The following is a 19,339-nucleotide window of genomic DNA, read 5'->3' on the forward strand; positions in this document are numbered from 1 at the left end:
CGCAGCAATGAAGACGCAACACAGCCAAAAATAAATAATTTTTTTAAAAAGTGATATAAGGTTCAATGCAGAGTATTCCTATTTCTTTGGGGGTTGATTAACCCCCCCCTCTATTCTGAATACTTTCTTATGCCTTTTTTTAAATTGAGGTATAACTGATATGTGTGAGTATTCCTCTTTCTAAAGACTGGACCAATCAGAAAGAAAACATTTTCTTCTTTCTTCTCAAATAACAATATAGCTCCTGGCCAAAGATGTTCCTAAGAACCCCTCCTGGCTGAAAGTCATATATAATATATCTTTGATACAGCCACTTCTACTATGATGTTTATTTCATAAATAAACTTCGGAAAACAATTAGCAGGCGGTGTTCTCTTCCCCGCCTCCCCGACATTCCTTTTGGATGTGTACTTTAGCACACCTCGTTCCTGAGGACCATCTGTTGGAGACCCTTTATTTTTCACATTACTTCACTTCTAGCTTAAACTATAGATAAAAACATCTAGCAACAAATGATGTCACCTTCATATTTGCACCTTCAGCACCGAGGACGTTCCTCACAGAGAGGGTTCACTCACTTGATGTCAGCTGAACTGATGGGAAGCTGAGCTAAAGAAACCTGAACTCCATTCTCTGAAAACTATTTCTCCCTGCCATGGTGGTATTTAGAGGGGGGCAGTGAGCATTTTGAAAAAAGGCCGAGTTGCACTGTAATTCTGACCTACTTGTAATCAATGTAAAGTTAATTTTGCATGCATATAAAGGGGAAAGCTAACAAAAGTCATGGGAAGAAAGCTGCTTTGATGATCAATGAAATAACTGAAAAGACAGTGATTGCCCTTGGAATTGAGAATAGATGCATGAAAAGGGAATGTTTAAAAGATGAGTATATCTTCAAAGTGTGCTCAAGGCTGGCCACTCAGCTAGAGCTGGACACTCAGAGGCAAAAACAACAGTACGCACAACAAGTCTCATCCTAGGCAAAAATACGATCATCAAATGACTGAACCAGGCCCATAGGAGAGAGCGGGTGATCATCATGGGCTAGGAAAGCACCCTGTAAAACAGGACTCCAAGCTAGGGCAAGGGAAATTATTAACGAGTGACCTCTAAGGAAAGGCTAAAGTGGAGATACCCAGAAAATGACAAACTAAGAAGGAAATGGAACTAATCATATTGTGGTAATTATTTCACAGCCTGTCTATATATCAAATTGTCATGTTGTACATGACACAATGCTACGTATCAATTGTACCTCAGTAAACCTGGAAGAAAACACAATGCTTACACAATGCTATATGTCAACTGTACCTCAGTAAACCCAGAAGAAAACAGTCATGTTAAAAAAAATAATAATGTTATTAGCTGTGATAATGATATTGTGTTGATGAAAAAAATCTAATGTTTAAAAGAGATTCATATTGAAGTTTGAAGGCAAATGTGATACTTGGGATTTGTCTTAATTACTTCAGCAAAGAAAAAAGGGGAGATAGAGAAGTAAGTATGCCAAAATTTTGACAATTTTTAAATAGGGGAGAAAAGGATATGGGGGTTTATTGTGCCATTCTATTTTGTGTATACTTGGACATTTTCATAATACGATTTTTTAAGAAGTTTAGATTAAAAAAGAAATCAGGGCTTCCCTGGTGATGCAGTGGTTAAGAATCCACCTGCCAATGCAGGGGACATGGGTTCGAGCCCTGGTCCGGTAAGATCCCACATGCTGTGGAGCAACCAAGCCCACGCGCCACAACTACTGAGCCTGCGCTCTAGAGCCCTCGTGCCACAACTACTGAAGCCCACGCGCCTAGAGCCCGTGCTCCGCAACAAGAGAAGCCACCGCAGTGAGAAGCCTGCGCACAGCAACGAAGAGTAGCCCCCGCTCACCGCAACTAGAGAAAGCCCGCATGCAGCAAAGAAGACCCAACGCAGCCAAAAATAAATAAATAAAATAAATAAATGATAATTAAAAAAAAAGAAATCAGATCAATTCATGTTATTAGTAAGGAAAAATAACCATGGTATATTAAAGGGTAAAAATAAAGCACTGTAAATTTTAAAAAGGGAATAAATGTGGAACTAGGAAAAAATAATAGACTCTCCACCAGGGGCTGATATGAAATCTAGAGTTAGTTACATTCCTGCATCTTTACCATCCAAAAGTAGGATGTGTGTCAGAGCTGCACCCAGGTGATGGCACTCGGTTCAGAAGAGGTAGAGTCACTTGCATTAGTCTCACCATCCTCACCCTGAAGCTGACTATCCAGAAAGGAGGGTGACCTGTTTTATTTATACCCTTAAGGATGAATAAAAGATAGAATATAGAGATTTCACTGATTGCAGGAGGAATTCAGGTTCATTAAAAAAGAAAACTTTAGATTATAACCATTGATAAAGACTGAGTGAAGTTATAAAATCTCACTGCCAAGTTGAATGCCCACAGTAAACCACCATCAATTTGAACACTAGATTACTTACTGCCAAGATCCAAGAACATAGAAAACATAATACTCTGAAATATTAAAATTCTATCATTTTGCCAAAGTTATAATAAAAAGAAAAAAATTAACATTTTTGTATCGTAGACCACCCCAGTCTTCCAGAAGAACTTTGTATTCTTACAAATTATGTATTTCATCCTTTGGTAATTAGGTTTTTTTTTTTTTTTTCCTTTTCTAATACTATAGTTTCACAGCAGGATTTGCTTTGGTTATGATAGCAATGAGACAGATTTTCAAAAAAGTAATGTCTTGATTAAGCACAGAATAAAGTAAAAAGCATTAACAAACAGCCACCACCATCCAAAAACTGGAAACTAAGGAAGTTCTCATCTTAGTGAAAATATAATGAGAGCTCCTTTATGCCCATGTGCCGACCTGTCTACTGCCCATCACACCTTCAAATATACACCTATTTTCTACTACTACTTTAAAGAAAAACTGCTTTGGTACCCTGAAGAGTGTCAGTGTACAAATATCAACCAGTTCCAATTTGGAAACCTTTCTAGAAAATTTATTGTCGATTATATAAAGACATGATTTGCTGACATGGTAACATTTTGTCAAGTCAATTAATTAAGGTATGCAAAAGGAATCCTTTGTGAGAATTACAGGGCAAAGTAGATACTCTATTAAAGCTATTTTTAAGGATGAAATGAATGGCAGTTGTTGAATGTTTGGGGGTCACCCTCACCCCCTTAGGCATTCTCACCCCTACTCAGGATTCACTTGTTCACAGACATGCTCTTTCTTTCTCCCTGCAATCCTGTATCTGTCCTCCCCCTACAAGACAATATATATATATATGTTTTAAAACCCTTTTGTCTCTTACGCCATGGATACCTAAAGACAAACCATCTGAGATACCTACTGATTAAAGCAAGCACAAGGTGGGATTTCCCTGGTGGTCCAGTGGGTAAGACTCTGCCCTTCCAATGTGGGGGGTGGGGGGAGCCCGGGTTCGATCCCTGGTCGGGGAACTAGATCCCGCATGCATGCTGCAACTAGGAGTCCACATGCCTCAACTAAGAAGTCTGCATGCTGCAACTAAAGATCCTGCGTGCCACAACTAAGACCCAGCGCAGCATAAATAAATAAATAATAAATAAAAATAAATATTAAAAAAAAAAGGCAAGCACAAGGTTACTAACCAGGTATACCTTTCTGCACCCTCCAACAAGCTAGGCAGACAACAAAGACTAGTGTTCACCGACCTCACCTAACACATGTTATTAACGTGAAGAAAGGCAGCCTCATGATTTATTCATCTCTTATTTCCATTTAAAGTGCACTTGCAAAAATACTCCTGTCAGAAAAATTACCGTCAAAACTCAGATTGTCGTTCTGTATCAAGGACATCTCGGAATGGAAAAATGAATGTCTACTCCTCAGGACTGCTTCCTCCCATACAAATACCCTGGGACACAGTTTATTCAGGGAGATTCCCAGATGTCCAGGAAACACACATCTTCAGCCATCACCCCATTATTTAAGGGTTCAACTGACTCTTTAGGCACTAAGCCAAAACAAACTGATTAGACTCTAAAGACAAAATTACTGGCATTTCCCTGCTTCTGATATTATTACCAGGGATGGTTCATTTTATCTGTCAACTTGGCTGGGCCATGGTGCCCAGATATTTGGTCAAACACTATTCTGGATATTGCCGTGAAGGTGTCTTTTGGATGAGATAATGTTTAAGGCAGTAGGCTTTGAGTAAAGCAGACTGCCCTCTCTAATGTGGGTGGACCTCACCCAATCAATTGAAAGCATTAAAAGAACAAAGGCTGACCTCCCCCAAGCAAGAAGGAATTCTGCCAGCAGACTGCCTCTGCATCTGAATTGCAATTCTTCTTAAATTTCCAGCCTGCTGGTCTACCCCAATGGATTATTTTTATCTATCTTTTTGATTGGCCAAACCTGCACGATTACATGATCCAATTCCTTAAGCCAATCTCACTCTATCAATCTATATCTCTCTCTCTATATATATACACACACCCACACAGTGGGTGTGTTGACTGTTTCTCTGGAGAATTCTGACTAGTACCTATCCAAAAGAAAACAAGACTTTGCCTTGAAATTTATTTAAAAGGCATATGGTTTATTTGAAGATCAACAATCAATAATATTAACTAGATCAACAAACAGTCTAAGAAAAGCTAATAAATTCCTGATGTGGAGACTTCCTAGTTCTTCACCACACAGTTTCATTTAATTTTCCAAAAGACTGGTAAGAGACACTGCTTTATCCAAATAAGAGAAAATGACTTGTTCAAAAAAAAAAAAAAATGCTTGAGACTAAAAGCCAAGATGAAATATTAAAATATTTATTAGCATCTCTGAAGATGTACAATAGGTTAGCACATACACAGACACACACAAATATGTACAGGGCACCTTTCCCTAGAAAATTCATAAAGAATAAAATAAAGGTATAACTGACTATCCTTTATAAATTATTATTGATCTTGAATCATTATTTGCATTGCTTTCCCAACTTCTCCTAGGAAATCAGAAGAGTAATAAGAAGTACCGCGGTAAAAAATAACAAATAGATTTGGTCTTTGTTCCTGGTTCCCCACACAAAGCTCCTAGAACCCCTGGGATTTCCTGAGTGGTAGGAGTGTCTTTTGTCCTTCATAAGGAGCCCCCTTTGAGCAAACCTAAATTTATGCAAATGGGGTGACATAGGGCAGGATCCCTAAATAGCCTCAGGCTGGGGCTGGTCACCAGAAAGACCAAGTGTTTAAGGGACTGGAACTTTCAACCACACAGACCTGTGAGAAAGGGAAGAGGGGGCTACAAATTAAGCTCTATAGTCTCTTGAACAAGATCTGATGAGCTTCTGGGTTGGTGAACATGCCAGGAGGGTGGCCAACTCCATGGGGACAGAAGCTCCTGGCCTCGGGACCCTTCCAGATGTACTTCTCCACCTGGCTGTTCTTCTGTGACCTCTATATATCCTTTATAATAAAATGGTAAAAATAAGTAAATGTTTCTCTGTTCTGTGAGCCACTCTAACAAACCAGGAATCCAAGGAGGAGGGTGTGGGAACTTCCAATTTATAGCCAGTTGGTCAGAAGCACAGGTAACATCCCAGACTTGTGATTGGCAGCTGAAGTGGGGGGCAGTCTTATAGGACTGAATCCTTAACCTGCGGGGCCTGATGCTATCTCCAGACAGTGTCAGGATTGAATTAAATTTGTCGGACACCCAGGCAGTGTCTGCTGAGACCTGGAGAACTGCTGGGTGATGTTAGGAAAACAACATCAGAAGCACTGAGACCTCAAGAAGCAGTGACCTGACCGAACGAATTTCTTCGCATCAAAGAGTCACCTGATCTTCAAAATGCTAATTACTGGGGTTTATAAAGACTCCCATTGATGAGCTAGCACCACAAGAGGGCCTATGTCAAAACAACCATGGTTGGAATTCATCTTTTTTGTTGTTGTATATGAAACGAAAGGATAAAGAGGAGAGGACTAACAAGCAGCAGGTGGAGACAGAGGCGTGCACATTTAACAGGGAACCTAACAGACTTATTTCAGTTGACCATCTGCAGCTGTCGTTATATCACTTTACAAGTCCTCCACATCCATCTACGGTAGTGGGTCTCAAAGTATGGTCCCCAGTTCAGTAACATCGATACCACCAGGAAATCTCAAAATGCACATTCTCGGTTGCTACCTCAGACTTACTGAATCATTCTCTGGGGAAGGAGACCAGGAATCTCTACTTTAATGCACGATTCTGATGCACACTAAAGCTTGAGAACCAGCCATCTCCAGTAGAGTCAAATACTTTGAACTATGAGACACAACTGGATCAGGAAATTCTAGAAACTGAGTGGCAGAATTCTACACATCACTGTGGGTCATGTGGAGGAAATCTGATTAATATTAACCCGCCTTTTTTTGTAAGGCATTTATTCAAAAATGCTTTCCCAATACCAACTGATATTACTTAAGAATTTTCCAGTGCTCTAAAATTTTCAATCCATCCACAAGGCTGCTTTGTAACCAACAAGACAGAACAATAGCAAAAGTTTTTAGGAAGAATGAGGATATACTCCCAGGCAAAACTCACAGGCTGCGTGTACCACATTATAAATAGCTAAGCTTTGAATTAAGTTTTTTAATTCTCCCATCATACAAGATATAAAGTTATTAGTAAAAACTAAAAAGGCCAAGACAAATATAATATTTCTACAAAGTTTTCACTTTCCTATATGAGAATTGCCAGCAAGGACAAAATCCTGCCAAAGGAGGCAATTCCTCTGCCAATTTAATTCAGGCTATTAGCATCCCTTTGTAGAGGGACAATAAATACCTCTAAACTGCTTCATCACGTTCTGATGGTTTTCAATGGCTTCCTTTAAGATCATTTCAGCCTGGTCCATCTTCCACCGCCATTCAGTACCCACAGGATTGGTGTGGTGCCTAGAAAAAAGAGGCAGAAGTTCTAAAGGACTCCCTGCATTAAATCTCAGCTAGTTACCTCCTATGAAGGAGTCCATATAATTATAAAATCAGGGTTGGTTTCCTACAAAAAGCTCAGCTATTTATAGCTGTAGTTTACAACTTATTTTGAGTCATGACACCTAGCAGAGAGGGGTAGATGGCAAGTGCCTGGCCAAGACTGAGACTTACTCAGGACAATATAAAACGTGCACCCCTCTCACAGCCATACAACACCAGGCCAACAAGCATCCAGTAACGACCACCAGTAGAATATTGTTGCAAGACCCTCTCTGAGAGGCTGTGCAATGGGAAGACCTACTTGAAATCCCAGAAAGGAACAAAGCAGAAAAAAATGCAGAAAAATTATGGCCAACAATTTTCCAAAGTTAATGAGAAACAACCACAGATCGAAGGAACTCGCAAAACAACAACCAGTGTATTTTAAAAACAGCCTACGGCTTCCCTGGTGGCGCAGTGGTTGAGAGTCCGCCTGCCGATGCAGGGGACACGGGTTCGTGCCCCGGTCCGGGAAGATCCCACATGCCGCGGAGCGGCTGGGCCCGTAAGCCATGGCCGCTGAGCCTGAGCGTCCGGAGCCTGTGCTCTGCAACGGGAGAGGCCACAGCAGTGAGAGGCCCACGTACCGCAAAAAAAAAAAAAACAGCCTAAAAGTACGGTATCTAAACTAATGAAAACAAAAGAAAATAAGAAAACCTTCAAATTAGAGAAAAAGGGCACACTACTTAAGAACAAAGGTTAAAAATTATTTCTGACAACTCATCAGAAAACAAATAAGCCAGATGAAACTATAATGACACCTGAAAGAATGCATAAAGGAAACAAACTTGTCAACTCAGAATTCTATACCCAGTGCAAATATCTTTCCAAAAACGGAGTAATAAAGACTTTTGCAGGACTTCCCTGGTGGCTCAGTGGTTAAGAAGCCGCCTGCCAATGCAGGGGACACAGGTCAAGCCCTGGTCCGGGAAGATCCCACATGCCATGGAGCAACTAAGCCCATGTACCACAACTACTGAGCCTGCGCTCTAGAGCCCATGCGCCACAACTACTGAACCAGCGCTCTAGAGCCTGCAAGCCACAACTACTGAGCCCACGTGCCACAACTACTGAAGCCCACGCACCTAGAGTCCATGCTCCACAACAAGAGAAGCCACCACAATGAGAAGCCCACACACCGCAACAAAGAGTAGCCCCAACTCACTGCAGCTAGAGAAAGCCCGCATGCAGCAACGAAGACCCAAGGCAGCATCTTTAAAAAAAAAAAAAAAATTGGCAAGCCCCTGATAAAACTGATCAAGAAAAAAAAATAAATATTAGAAATGAAAAAGGGGATTAATTACAGAAACAACAGAGCTTTAGGTAAATCTGAGTACAGTGTTGGGCAGAAATTGATTATTACAGATCATTACATATTTGGTCACCATGGCCATTCATTTTTACTTACCGCCAACAGAAGACACATTTATTTGCACACGCCAAGCTCGGGGTAGTTTCCATGCAACGATGGCTTTCAATGCCATAGAACGTATGTTTATAGCAACCTCCTCTCCCTCGGAGCATGGACTGTGAAAGTACAAAACAAACGATAATTTGAATAAAGTCCTCACAGCAAGGAAACAAAACACGAAGGCATCATTTTAAAGAAGAAACCATGCGTTTCGTAAGCATAAGTACCCCTACTGGTAGCTGCATGAGGCAGAAAATTAACATTAAAGCCTTATAGTGTTTTGATGGTGTTTGGGTTTTGATACTGCTCTGGGTTTTCTACAACCTAATGAGATAAATCTATGATCCATTAACTCTGAAAGTTCTATAGGGAGGACCATGGATGCTTTCATTTTCAAATCCACCCAACTGCCTCAAATATTAGTACAATAATATATAATGCCAAAGGAGAGATAAGACAGGCTCCCAGAATGGGGGGGCAGTGTAGCGCTCATCTGAAAGAGTATCTCTGCATTTAACAAAGGAGGGTGGGTTAGGGAATGCAACCTGGAGCATATTCTAAGTCAACCGAATGGTAGAATTTGAATATACTGTGACTGTTGAGGGGGCAAACAGCATGTACACAAGAAACAGATTATTCCAGAAAAGAACACTATTTAATATGTGATTGGTAAAACCACAGGAAGTGCAGTAAGAAAGGTAATTTGAAGAAACACTGCAGATCAACTCAGGGTTGGAATCACAAGATACTATCAAGCTTCCTGAGGTATCATCAGAAAGATCCATCTAGGAGCTCTGTGCAAGGTGGGCTTGATTCAGTAAAAGTGAAACCTGTGAGGAGGTTATGCAAGAAAGGTCATGGTGACTTGTCTCAAAACATTAGTGGAGGAAACAGGAAGGGTACTACAGAGGTACAATCAGTGCCATTCCCAATTAGAGGGGCAAAACAGAGGAAGTCATCCAAGATAACCGAGGTTTTGAGCCTAAGTGACTGACATACTATGGAACTAACAATGGGAACAACAAACGAGGAGACATAGATGGAGAGCCTTTACACATATATATCAGTGTATAATATACATCAGTGTACTGATATTACAATGCTGTCCACATAAAATCTACCAGCTTGTTACTATGTCAGTTGATCACAAAGTCTTATTTTTTGGTCCTGATAAAAGGGGTTCCCCTGTCCATCTCACTTAGCACTTACACTAAGAAAAATAGAGAGAAGAAAAAATATTGTTCAGGATAACTGTTTCCACAAACTCTCTTCCAAGTTCCCAATAAGGCAAACAAAGAAGGCAAACAAAATATTTATATCTTGCAAGTAACACTGAAAACTACAAAGTCCACCACATGCAAAAGTCACAGAGTAACTACCACTAAATATCAATATCACGCCAATGGAGAAACCAAGTTGAAGACTTGCATGTTTCACTCATTATTTAGCAATTAGTTAATGTACTTTAAGCATGCTGTGTACTGAATGTACAATGACTAATGAGACAGAGCCCCTACCCATGATCTGTTTGCAGGAAATGGCAAGTAAGCAAGAAAAATGTGCAGTACTATTATGATAGTCTGATCGAATCAATTACGATTCTTTTGCAAGCAACAGAAACGGAGTCTGGCTAAAGAGAAAAAGAATTTATTGAAAGGATTTCACAGCTCATAGACCCATTATAAAGGCAAGAACGAAGGAAGGCTGGCAGCAGGACCACACTCAATCCCCCAGAAGCCATATACTACAGACACCACCCCTCTCTGGATACCATCACCAGCACCACCCCTGAATGAAAGATGCTGCTGCCCCCAGCACAAGAATGAGTTCTCCATGTCCCAGTCCCTTTCCATCACTCACTCCACACTCAAAGTCTCCGGCTGAAAAGAATGACTATCCTAGATGACACTTTTATACCCAAGTTGCCACGACGTGGTACCAGGAAACAGTATCTGTCTTCCTTAGCTTCTGCAGCAGGCAGTGGGCCCTCACATCAAACAAAGCCCGTTTAATGGGAAATTCCCCAAACATGAAAACACTCACATGCTGGGCAAGCAGAGAAAAGACAAATGTCCAGCATGGTATTACTGGAGCCCATGGGACAGATGACCAACCAGGCTCGGCCTTCCAGGACCAGTGAGAACTCCTCAGAGGTGAGATGCCCAAACTGAATACTGAAAGGCTAAAAGGATAAAGGGACAGACACATGTGAGAAGCATGGCATGTTTTTCTTTTAAAAACTTTTCTGGGCTTCCCTGGTGGCGCAGTGGTTGAGAGTCCACCTGCCGATGCAGGGGACATGGGTTCGTGCCCCGGTCTGGGAGGATCCCACATGCCGCGGAGCGGCTGGGCCCGTGAGCCATGGTCGCTGAGCCTGCGCGTCCGGAGCCTGTGCTCCGCAACAGGAGAGGCCACAACGGTGAGAGCCCCGCGTATTGCAAAAAACAAACAAACAACAACAACAAAAAAACCTGTTTTCTGTAAGTTTTACACTTTAGATTTAAGGTCCTGATCCATTTTGAGTTAATTTTTATGTATGTATTTTATGTATGTTTGTGTGTGTGTATGTGTCAGTGTGTGTACTTTTGGTGTATGTGGTTTGGTGGTAGTGGGGTTTTTTTGGGTTTTTGCCTATGGATGTCTAATTTCCCCAGCACCATTAGTTGGAAAGGTTATCCTTCCTCCAAGGAATTGCTTTTGAACCTTTGTAAAAAATCAATTAAGCATATTTGTGGGTTTGTTTCTGAGATCTCCATTCTGTCCCACTGATTTATGTGTCCGTCCCTCCACCAACACCATACCGTCTTGATTACTGTAGCAATATAGTAAGCTGTAATATCTGGATATATAGTTCCTCCCCTTTTATTCTTCCTCAATATTGTTTAAGCTATTTTACATTCCTGTGCCTTTCCTTTTAAATTTTATAATAAGTTGTCTATTTCTACAAAAACCTTCCTGGGATTTTAATAGGAATTGCATTAAACCCACAGATCAATTTGGGCAAAATTGATGTTTTACAATATTGAGTCTTTCAATCCATGAACATTTATTTCGATTTACGTTTAGATTTTTACTTACATTTACTTAGATTTTCATTGGTTTCTGATTTGAGATCTTTCCTCATTTCTAATATAAGTATGCATTGCTGGAAATTTCTCTCTGAGCACTGCTTGAGCTGCATCCTATACATCGATATAATTTTTTTTTACTATCATTCATTCAGTTCTATGTATTTTTTCATTTCCTTTGAGACTTCCTCTTTGACCCAAGGCTTATTCAGAAATGTGTGTTTAATTTCCACATATTTAGAGATTTTCCTTTTGTTTCTATTACTGATTTCTAGTTTGATTCCATTATGGTCAGAGAATGCACTCTGTATGATTTTAATACTTAGAAATCTGCTGAGGTTTGTTCTATGGCCTAAGACATGGTCTATCTTGGTGAATGTTCCATCGGCACTTGGAAGAAATGCATATCCTCCTGTTGCTGGGTGGTATGTTCTCTATATGTCAACTAGATCCTACTGGTTAACTCTACTGTTGAGATTTTCTAGAGCCTTGTGATTTTCAGTCTAGTACTTCTAGCAGTTGCTGAGAGGCAATTTCAAAGTGACGAACTATAACTGTGGGTTTGGTTTCTTTTGTTTTTTTTCTAATTTCTCCATTCAACTATGTCAGCTTTTGCTTGATTTATTTTGAGCCTCTGATGTTTGGTACATATTCATATAATGTAGATTGATCTTCTTATCATTACAAAATGTCACTCTCTGTCTCTACTAATCTTCTTTGCTCCGAAGTCTACTTAATCTGGTATTAATACAGGCAATCCTGCTTTTTGGATTACTGTTGGCATGGTATATATTTTTCTGTCATTTTACTCAACCTACCTGTGTCACTGAATTTGAAGTGAGTTTCTTGTAAACATCTTATATTTGGGTCATTTTTTAAATCCACTCTTCCAACCTCTATCATTTGATGGACATATGTAGAATATTTACATCTGAAGTAATTATTTATGAATTAGCCCTAAAATAGTCTACTATTTTATTATTTGTTTCCTGTTCCCTCTGATTCTCATTCCTATTAGTCTTTTCTTGATTTCCTACAGGTTACTTAAACATTTTTAGGATTCCATCTTAATTTTTTTTTGTTTTTAAGTGTATCTCTTTGTATAGTTTTTGTAGTGGTTATTCTGGGTATAAAAATATACATACTAGTAGACCTATGACAGTCTACCAGTAAAAACATTTTACCACCTTCAAGTGAAGTGTGGAAACATCCCTTCCATTCAGATCTCTTTAATTTTCTCTCTTTTAAATTAAATATTATTGTCTTGAGTATCACATGGTGTTATAATTTTTGTTTCAATCATCAAATATGATTTATAAAAGTTATAAGGAAAATGATCATTTACTGTTTGTACCCATATTTCTGCTCTTTCCATCATTCTGCCTTCCTTTCTGGTGCTCTAAGAATCTTTTATCACTTCATTAGGTTGAAGAGCTTCCTTTAGCTGGTCTTTAAGAGAAGATTTGCTAGAAACAGATTCTTTCAGTTTTCTTTCACCTGATAATGTCTTTATTTAATCTTCATTCTTGAAGGATAGTTTTGCCAGTCACAGAAATCATGATTGACAGTTATTTTCTTTCAACACTTGAAAACCATGTGCTGCTTCCCTCTGGCCTCCATGATTTCAGATGAGAAATCTGACATCAAATTGATGTTAGTTGATTGTTTATCTCTAGCATCTTTCAAGACATTTTTCTTCTTTAGTTTTCAGATCATTAATTCTAGGGTATCTCCATGTGGATGTCCTTGGTTCTATCCTGTTTGGAGTTTGCTCTCTCTGCTGTTCAGATTGGGTAAATTCTACTGACTTGTCCTGGTCACAGATCATTCTGTTATTTGGTAATGTCCCTGACTCTATCCTCTGTCATCTCCACTCTATTACTGTGCCCATTCAGTGAGTTTTTATTTCTGTTATTGTATTTTTTCAATTTTATAATTCCTTCTTGGTTCCTTTTATAGCTTCCATTTCTTTGCTGAGATTTTTTATTCTTTCATTTGTTCCAAGAGACTTTGTAACTGATTGCTGAAGCATTTTTATGACAGCTGCTTTAAAATCCTTGTCAGATGATTCCACCATCTGATTCATCTGGTGTTGGTTTCAGTTCATTATCTTTTTTTGCTCAAGTTGTGATTTTCACGGTTCTTGGAATGACAGGCGATTTTTTTTACTGCATCCTAGACATTTTGTCTACTATGTTAGGAGGCTCTAGATCCTATTTCATTCTTTCATTTTAGCAGCAGGCACTTTGTTTAGGTTGAGCCTGCAGGTCCTGGACTATTTTTGTATGCTGTGGCTCCAATGGCAGTTTAATTTTCAGAGGCTTTGCATTGAAATTTTGCTTGGGCTCCCATTGATCTCCGCTGGTAGCATCAGAGTGGGTGAAAGACGTTTCTCCAGGGTGACCCACTAGAGGTCTCTCAATGGAGGAGGCAAGTCTCAGGCCAGCAGGCTTCCCAGAGCAGGCTGCTCGTGTGGCAGAGTCCCTCTGGCCAATGGCCCTGGGCAGCCCCAGTAACTCTGAGTGGGAGAGGGAAGTCTCAGGACACACAAACAAAGAGGCTTGGCTTCCCCAGATGCGCCACTTCTTGTGGCGGTGTCCCTCTTGCCAGTCTCACGCAGCCACCATGGTATCTCTCAGAGGGGGAAGGGAGTCTTAGGCCCAGCAGATATGGAGAATATTTCACAGGCCAGGTCGACTGTTGCAGGAGTAAGGTGGTAAGGAGGAGTCTCTCTCTTTCCACTTGTACTTGACCGCCTGGTATCTCTTAGCAGGAGAGGGGAATTTACGGTCCAGCAGGGAAGGAAAGCACTTGTCCCAGCTGCTTATTGGTGGGGCTCCCAACTGATCCCCTTTGCCAGTGGTTCCTGGCTCACTTGAATATGTCAGAGGGACTCCCAGTCCATACTAGGGAGAAACAAGCCTAACTGAGTGGCCTTCTATTGCTAGATTAAGGCTCAGTAAACACAGGGTCTGGGCTGCCTTCTTCTTTAGGTGGAGGGATGTAAGACATCCTGCTGCTCTGTTGTTCCTGCAGTGCTGGGGTCCCAAACCAGTCAGCCTTCCTCTTACCCCATTCCAGAGTTCTTGTTTGGTTGCCTCTTGTGTTTTCCAGGGTTTAGAGTTGTGCATAGCAGGAAGGAGCAAGGAGAAAAAGGTTTATGCCATCTTGTGCAGACTGGAAGTCTTTAGACATTATATTTTGAAAGGAAGTGCTCCCATATCTAAAAATTAGTAGATAAGCCGGGTGCAAAAAGAAAACACATGAGAGCAATACATGCTTAGAACCAAGTTTTCATGTTATGAACCTAGGAGAAAAAGATTATAAATAACCTCAGACTCATTAATTCATGAATTCTTATCCTCGAGGCAAATAAGAGCAATACAACCTCGAAAATACAACTGTAGCCCAGTAGATACACACTGAATGAATGCAAGATACCACTGCTAGATAGGCTCTGTGTACATCAACCTGGTGGGGATGGAGGTGGGGTGTTGGGAGACAATGCTCCATGGGTCTTTCTCTGAATGTCCTGCAAGCAGAGGCCCTGACTGCCCTTATTCTAGACTACCTTTTCAAAAACTTTTACATGGTGAATAGCCTTGGAAGATACAGTGTCTCCCTCTGGGGCAAATGATGGGTATGTTTACTGCTCAGTATAAATGAAGATGTGTCCCTCTAGGGCAAAGGTCAGGCAGGATTACTGCCAATTATAAAAGATTGATGTTCCCTAAGCCTGGGGCTCCTCTCCTACAATGTATGTGCAGGTGTTACACCTGGCCTTCCTAGTGCTGCTTTATGGGAACTGGGGCTCAGGAACCAGAGCAAATGATAATATTCTGGCTACTGCTATTATTATGAGTAATAAACTGTACTTGCCTTCTGCCAGCATCCATGAACCTGTGGCAGGCTAACTTGCTAGCCTGCAAGTAGGGTAAAGTTTCAGACTCTTCCATTTTTGACAGGGGATGGAGAGTTCAATGCAGAGGTCAATAAACTGCAGCCCATGGGCCAAAGCCAGGCTATTGCCTGTTTACTATAAGTAAAGCTCTGCTGGAATACTGTCACCCATATCTGTTTACTTACGTCTATAGCTGCTTTGGGGCTACAATGGCAGAGGTGAAAAGTTGCAATGAGATCGTATGACCCACAAACCTTATAAAGTCACCATCTGGCCCTTTAAGAAAAGGTTTGCTAACCCCTGATTTAGTTATTTATTTCATACAACAGAGCAAAATAAATTCTAAACTGGTTAAACAAACTGTTAATAAAGTACAAACAGGAGGAGGATTGAGGAAAGACAAAGGAGCAGGAAGCAGCAGAAATCTGTCTCCCCAACTGGACATGAATCTCAATCTGCCTGCTGTGCTTTGTCTTTGACCCAGGAGTCCTGGGTCCTCCACCAACATCTATGAAACTCTGCCAGGTGACTTGTTGGCTTGTAGCCTGAAAGAGCAGACTCTCCACAGTTAACATTAGCCCCTGGCTCCTTTGAGCATCTCATGCCATAGAAACAAATTTTGTCAAGAACCAAGGGGATCTCTGGAACATCTCTTTAGTATTCTCATTTACAGTAGTAGAACTTCAGAAAAGCTTGCAGAAGGGGCCAGTACCGGCTCAAACTCTTCATTGACAGAATCACACACCTGATAAGGAAGCATTACTGATAGAGCACAGAGGAACATGGCCTGCCCCGTGGAAGAAGGAAGGTATAAATACCAACCATGACCAGGTGACCAAGTGTGAATATGAGCAGAGTTATAAATATACACATTATCTTCCTTGTTTGGATATATATAATTGTTTCTCCTCCCCTCCAACTGTTTATATAAGATGGGTCAGTGGTGGTTAACCTTATAATGTCATCCTTAGGTTAGAGGATCTCAAAAGAGAGTGAAAGGAGAGGGTGAGTACATCCTTCCTTGCATGAATAACAGTTGCAACAGGTTAGGCACAAGCAAATGTTTTATTTATATTATGGATTGAAAACATACATACAGGTAGAAGGGTGTGTACAGATGCTGAGTATCCAAAGAGATAGACCATGCTGTTAATACTGAGTCCTGTGCCTGCGCTTCTAAGCAGGGGGTAAGGAGCCCTAACACCGTATTTCTCAGATTCCCTTGCCCAAGGGGTTCTGATTTAGACTCCACCAAGAAGAGGCATTTATGCAAGATTTAGATGGCAAGAAAGGAGAAACCATTATTCCTCCCCGGCAGCAGCTGGCAGACACAAGGGCATACAACAAACACTGAGTCTGCAGCAGCTTCCAAGCAAGCTCCTGGGAAATATTTGCTTTAATGTTGCCAGCATCTCAGGTCACTTCCAGCAGTGTCCTCTGAGTCCAGCACTTTTCGACTTTCTCAAAGCAAGCAGTTCTCTCTGACCTTCACTACCCCAGGCCTTTCAGTGGCTTTGTAAGCAGTCAGTTAATTTACTTTATTAAATCTGTTCTTGCTAAAGTACCCAGGATGGTTTCTGTTTTCCTGACTGGTACACGTGGGTAGGATTCAGTCAGGTGAGATCAGAGCGGGGAAGAGAAGCAGCACATGAGGTATGAAGGTTAAAACAGAAAATAAAACTGAACAAGTAGATCAGAACTACACTAAGTAGGGTCTTCCTCAGGTTCAGGGCTTTATATAATTCATCTGACAAATGTTTACTACATGCCAGGCTCTGTTTTTGGTATTGGAAAGAAAAACAAAGACTCTTAGGTTGGGGAGGACCTGAAAAGGGAAGGGAGGAGACAGACAATAAACAAGATATAATCTATTAAGTGGTAATAGTTGCTATGGAGAAATTCCAAGCAGTTTAAGGGGATAGGAGGGAAGGTTGTTATTTTATATCAGGCGGTCAAGGGAGAGCCTCTCTGATAGAGGCTCACTGAGCAGAGATCTAAGTGAGCAGACAGAGACCAGAAAGCCAGAGAGGAATCTGAGTTCAGTGTATTCAGGAAACAGCACGAAGGCTAGTAAGGCTGGACCAGAGCATGGCAGACCAGACTGAGTGAGATGGGAACCCCTGGAGGTTCTGAGTGAAAGAGTGAGACATCTGGCTGCTGTATAGGGAACAAACAGTGGAGATGACAAGAATGGAACCAGGAAAAGCAGGCAGGAGATGACTTAAATAATAAAAGGGATATATGACAGTGACTTGGACCAAGGTATAAGAGTACAAGAGGTGAAAAGTAAGTAGTTGCATTCTGGATATATTTTGAAAGATTTGCTCACAGAATAGATGTGAGAGGGTAAAAAAACAAACAAACAAAAAAACAACAGAAGAGTATAAATGACTCCCAGGTTTTTGGCCTGAGCAACTGAAAGGATAGCATTGCCATAAACTGCTGGAGTGAAGACTGAGGGGAACAGATTTAGGAGAGGAATCAGGAATTCCGTTTCTGACACATTAAGTTCAAGATGCCTATTACACATCCAAATTGATATACTGAGTAAGAAGTAACGAAGAGCCACCATAGGCTCTGAAAACAGAATGGCTAAATGAGAACTGAACTTGAGATTAACCTGGTTAACGTCAGGTAAATTGAGGGGGGGGAGCGCATTCGCTGGAAGCCAGAAGTAGAGGGAAAAAAGCTAGTTGCAACGTTCAAGAGGACAACCTGAACTTCGAGGGTGGCAATGAAAATGGATTGGGGCAGAGGTTCTCAATGAAGCCAACACTACCCCGGGGGGTATTTTGGAAATTTGTGGAAATACTTTTGTTATCAAAATGATTGGGAGGCCCTACTAGCAAAAAGTAAGGGAGGGGTCAAGTGTTTCACATCTCCTGCAATGCTTAAGATAGTCACACACACACACAAACACACACACAAACACACACACAAAAAGTGTCCTTTAATCCACTTCCTTTCAAATGACTCACCAGACCTCCATACTTGTGAAAAACCTATTATAATCATCCAAGCTTAGATTCCAACTTCATTTTACCAATGAAGTATTTTCTGCACATTTTACCATACACTGAATTTTCCAGGAATGAAGCTATTATGTAAAATGAGGAAAGAAAACACTTTCTTTGATGCAAAGCTTTTATAAGACATTTCAGCATTTTGAAAAACCATGTCACAGAGAACAATGCTGTTTCTAGTATTTAAGTCACCAACACAATACCTGTATCCCATGTTATATTCGTAGGTGTCACCTATGAATACATTACAGAAGAGATTTGAGATGCTTTTGGTAGACTTCGAACCAAATATTAAGTTAACAGACATATGAAATGCAGGATTCTCACTAATCAAAGTTGTTTATAAAGTTAGTGTGGTCATTTTATGTATTAATTTTTATAGCACAATGATGAGAAGTCTATCTTGCAATAATTATTTGAAATTGAACTTGTTTATTTTGGGGTTGCCTGTCATCTTTAAATCTTACTCTGAAAGTGTCACCAGAGGTCCACCTCACTTCCCTCAACCACTCTTACTACCAGTTCTGTTTCCAATCTACCCACATAGATCAAAGGAACAGAATAGAGAACCCAGAAATAAACCTACACTTACACGGTCAACTAATCTACGAAGGAGGCAAGAATACACAATGGGAAAAAGACGGCCTCTTCAGTAAATGATGTTGGGATTACTGGACAGCTACATGCAAAAGAATCAAAATGAACTATTTTCTCTCACCATATACAAAAATAAACTCAAAATGGATCAAAGACTTAAATGTAAGGTCTGAAACCATAAAACTCCTAGAAGAAAACATAGGTGGCACGCTCTTTAACATCAATCTTAGCAATATTTTTTGGATCTGTCTCCTAAGGCAAGGGAAACAAAAGCAAAAATAAACAAATGGGACTATATCAAACTAAAAATCTTTTGCACAG

General features: G+C 40.6%; 1 protein-coding gene across 5 annotated transcripts in view; it reads right to left on the minus strand.

Moving 5' to 3' along the window:
• Window positions 1-19,339, minus strand: part of LOC111182070 (S-adenosyl-L-methionine-dependent tRNA 4-demethylwyosine synthase TYW1) — a 276,237-nt gene that overhangs the window by 146,847 nt on the left and 110,051 nt on the right. For all 5 annotated transcript variants that reach the window (XR_016387776.1, XM_022588137.2, XM_089895820.1 and 2 more), the window contains 2 exons: window positions 8,427-8,545; window positions 6,831-6,940 (listed from right to left, as the gene is read on the minus strand). Coding sequence is in view for 4 of the 5 variants with exons in the window: in XM_022588137.2 (XP_022443845.2) it covers window positions 6,831-6,940; window positions 8,427-8,545 (229 nt within the window). In the remaining variant the exon portion in view is untranslated. The remainder of the gene's footprint in view (window positions 1-6,830; window positions 6,941-8,426; window positions 8,546-19,339) is intronic.

The sequence above is a fragment of the Delphinapterus leucas genome, chromosome 15, assembly GCF_059928025.1.
Source record: "Delphinapterus leucas isolate spDelLeu-1000000601 "Yukka" chromosome 15, BTC_Dleu_Yukka2, whole genome shotgun sequence".
Taxonomy (NCBI): Eukaryota; Metazoa; Chordata; class Mammalia; order Artiodactyla; family Monodontidae; genus Delphinapterus; species Delphinapterus leucas.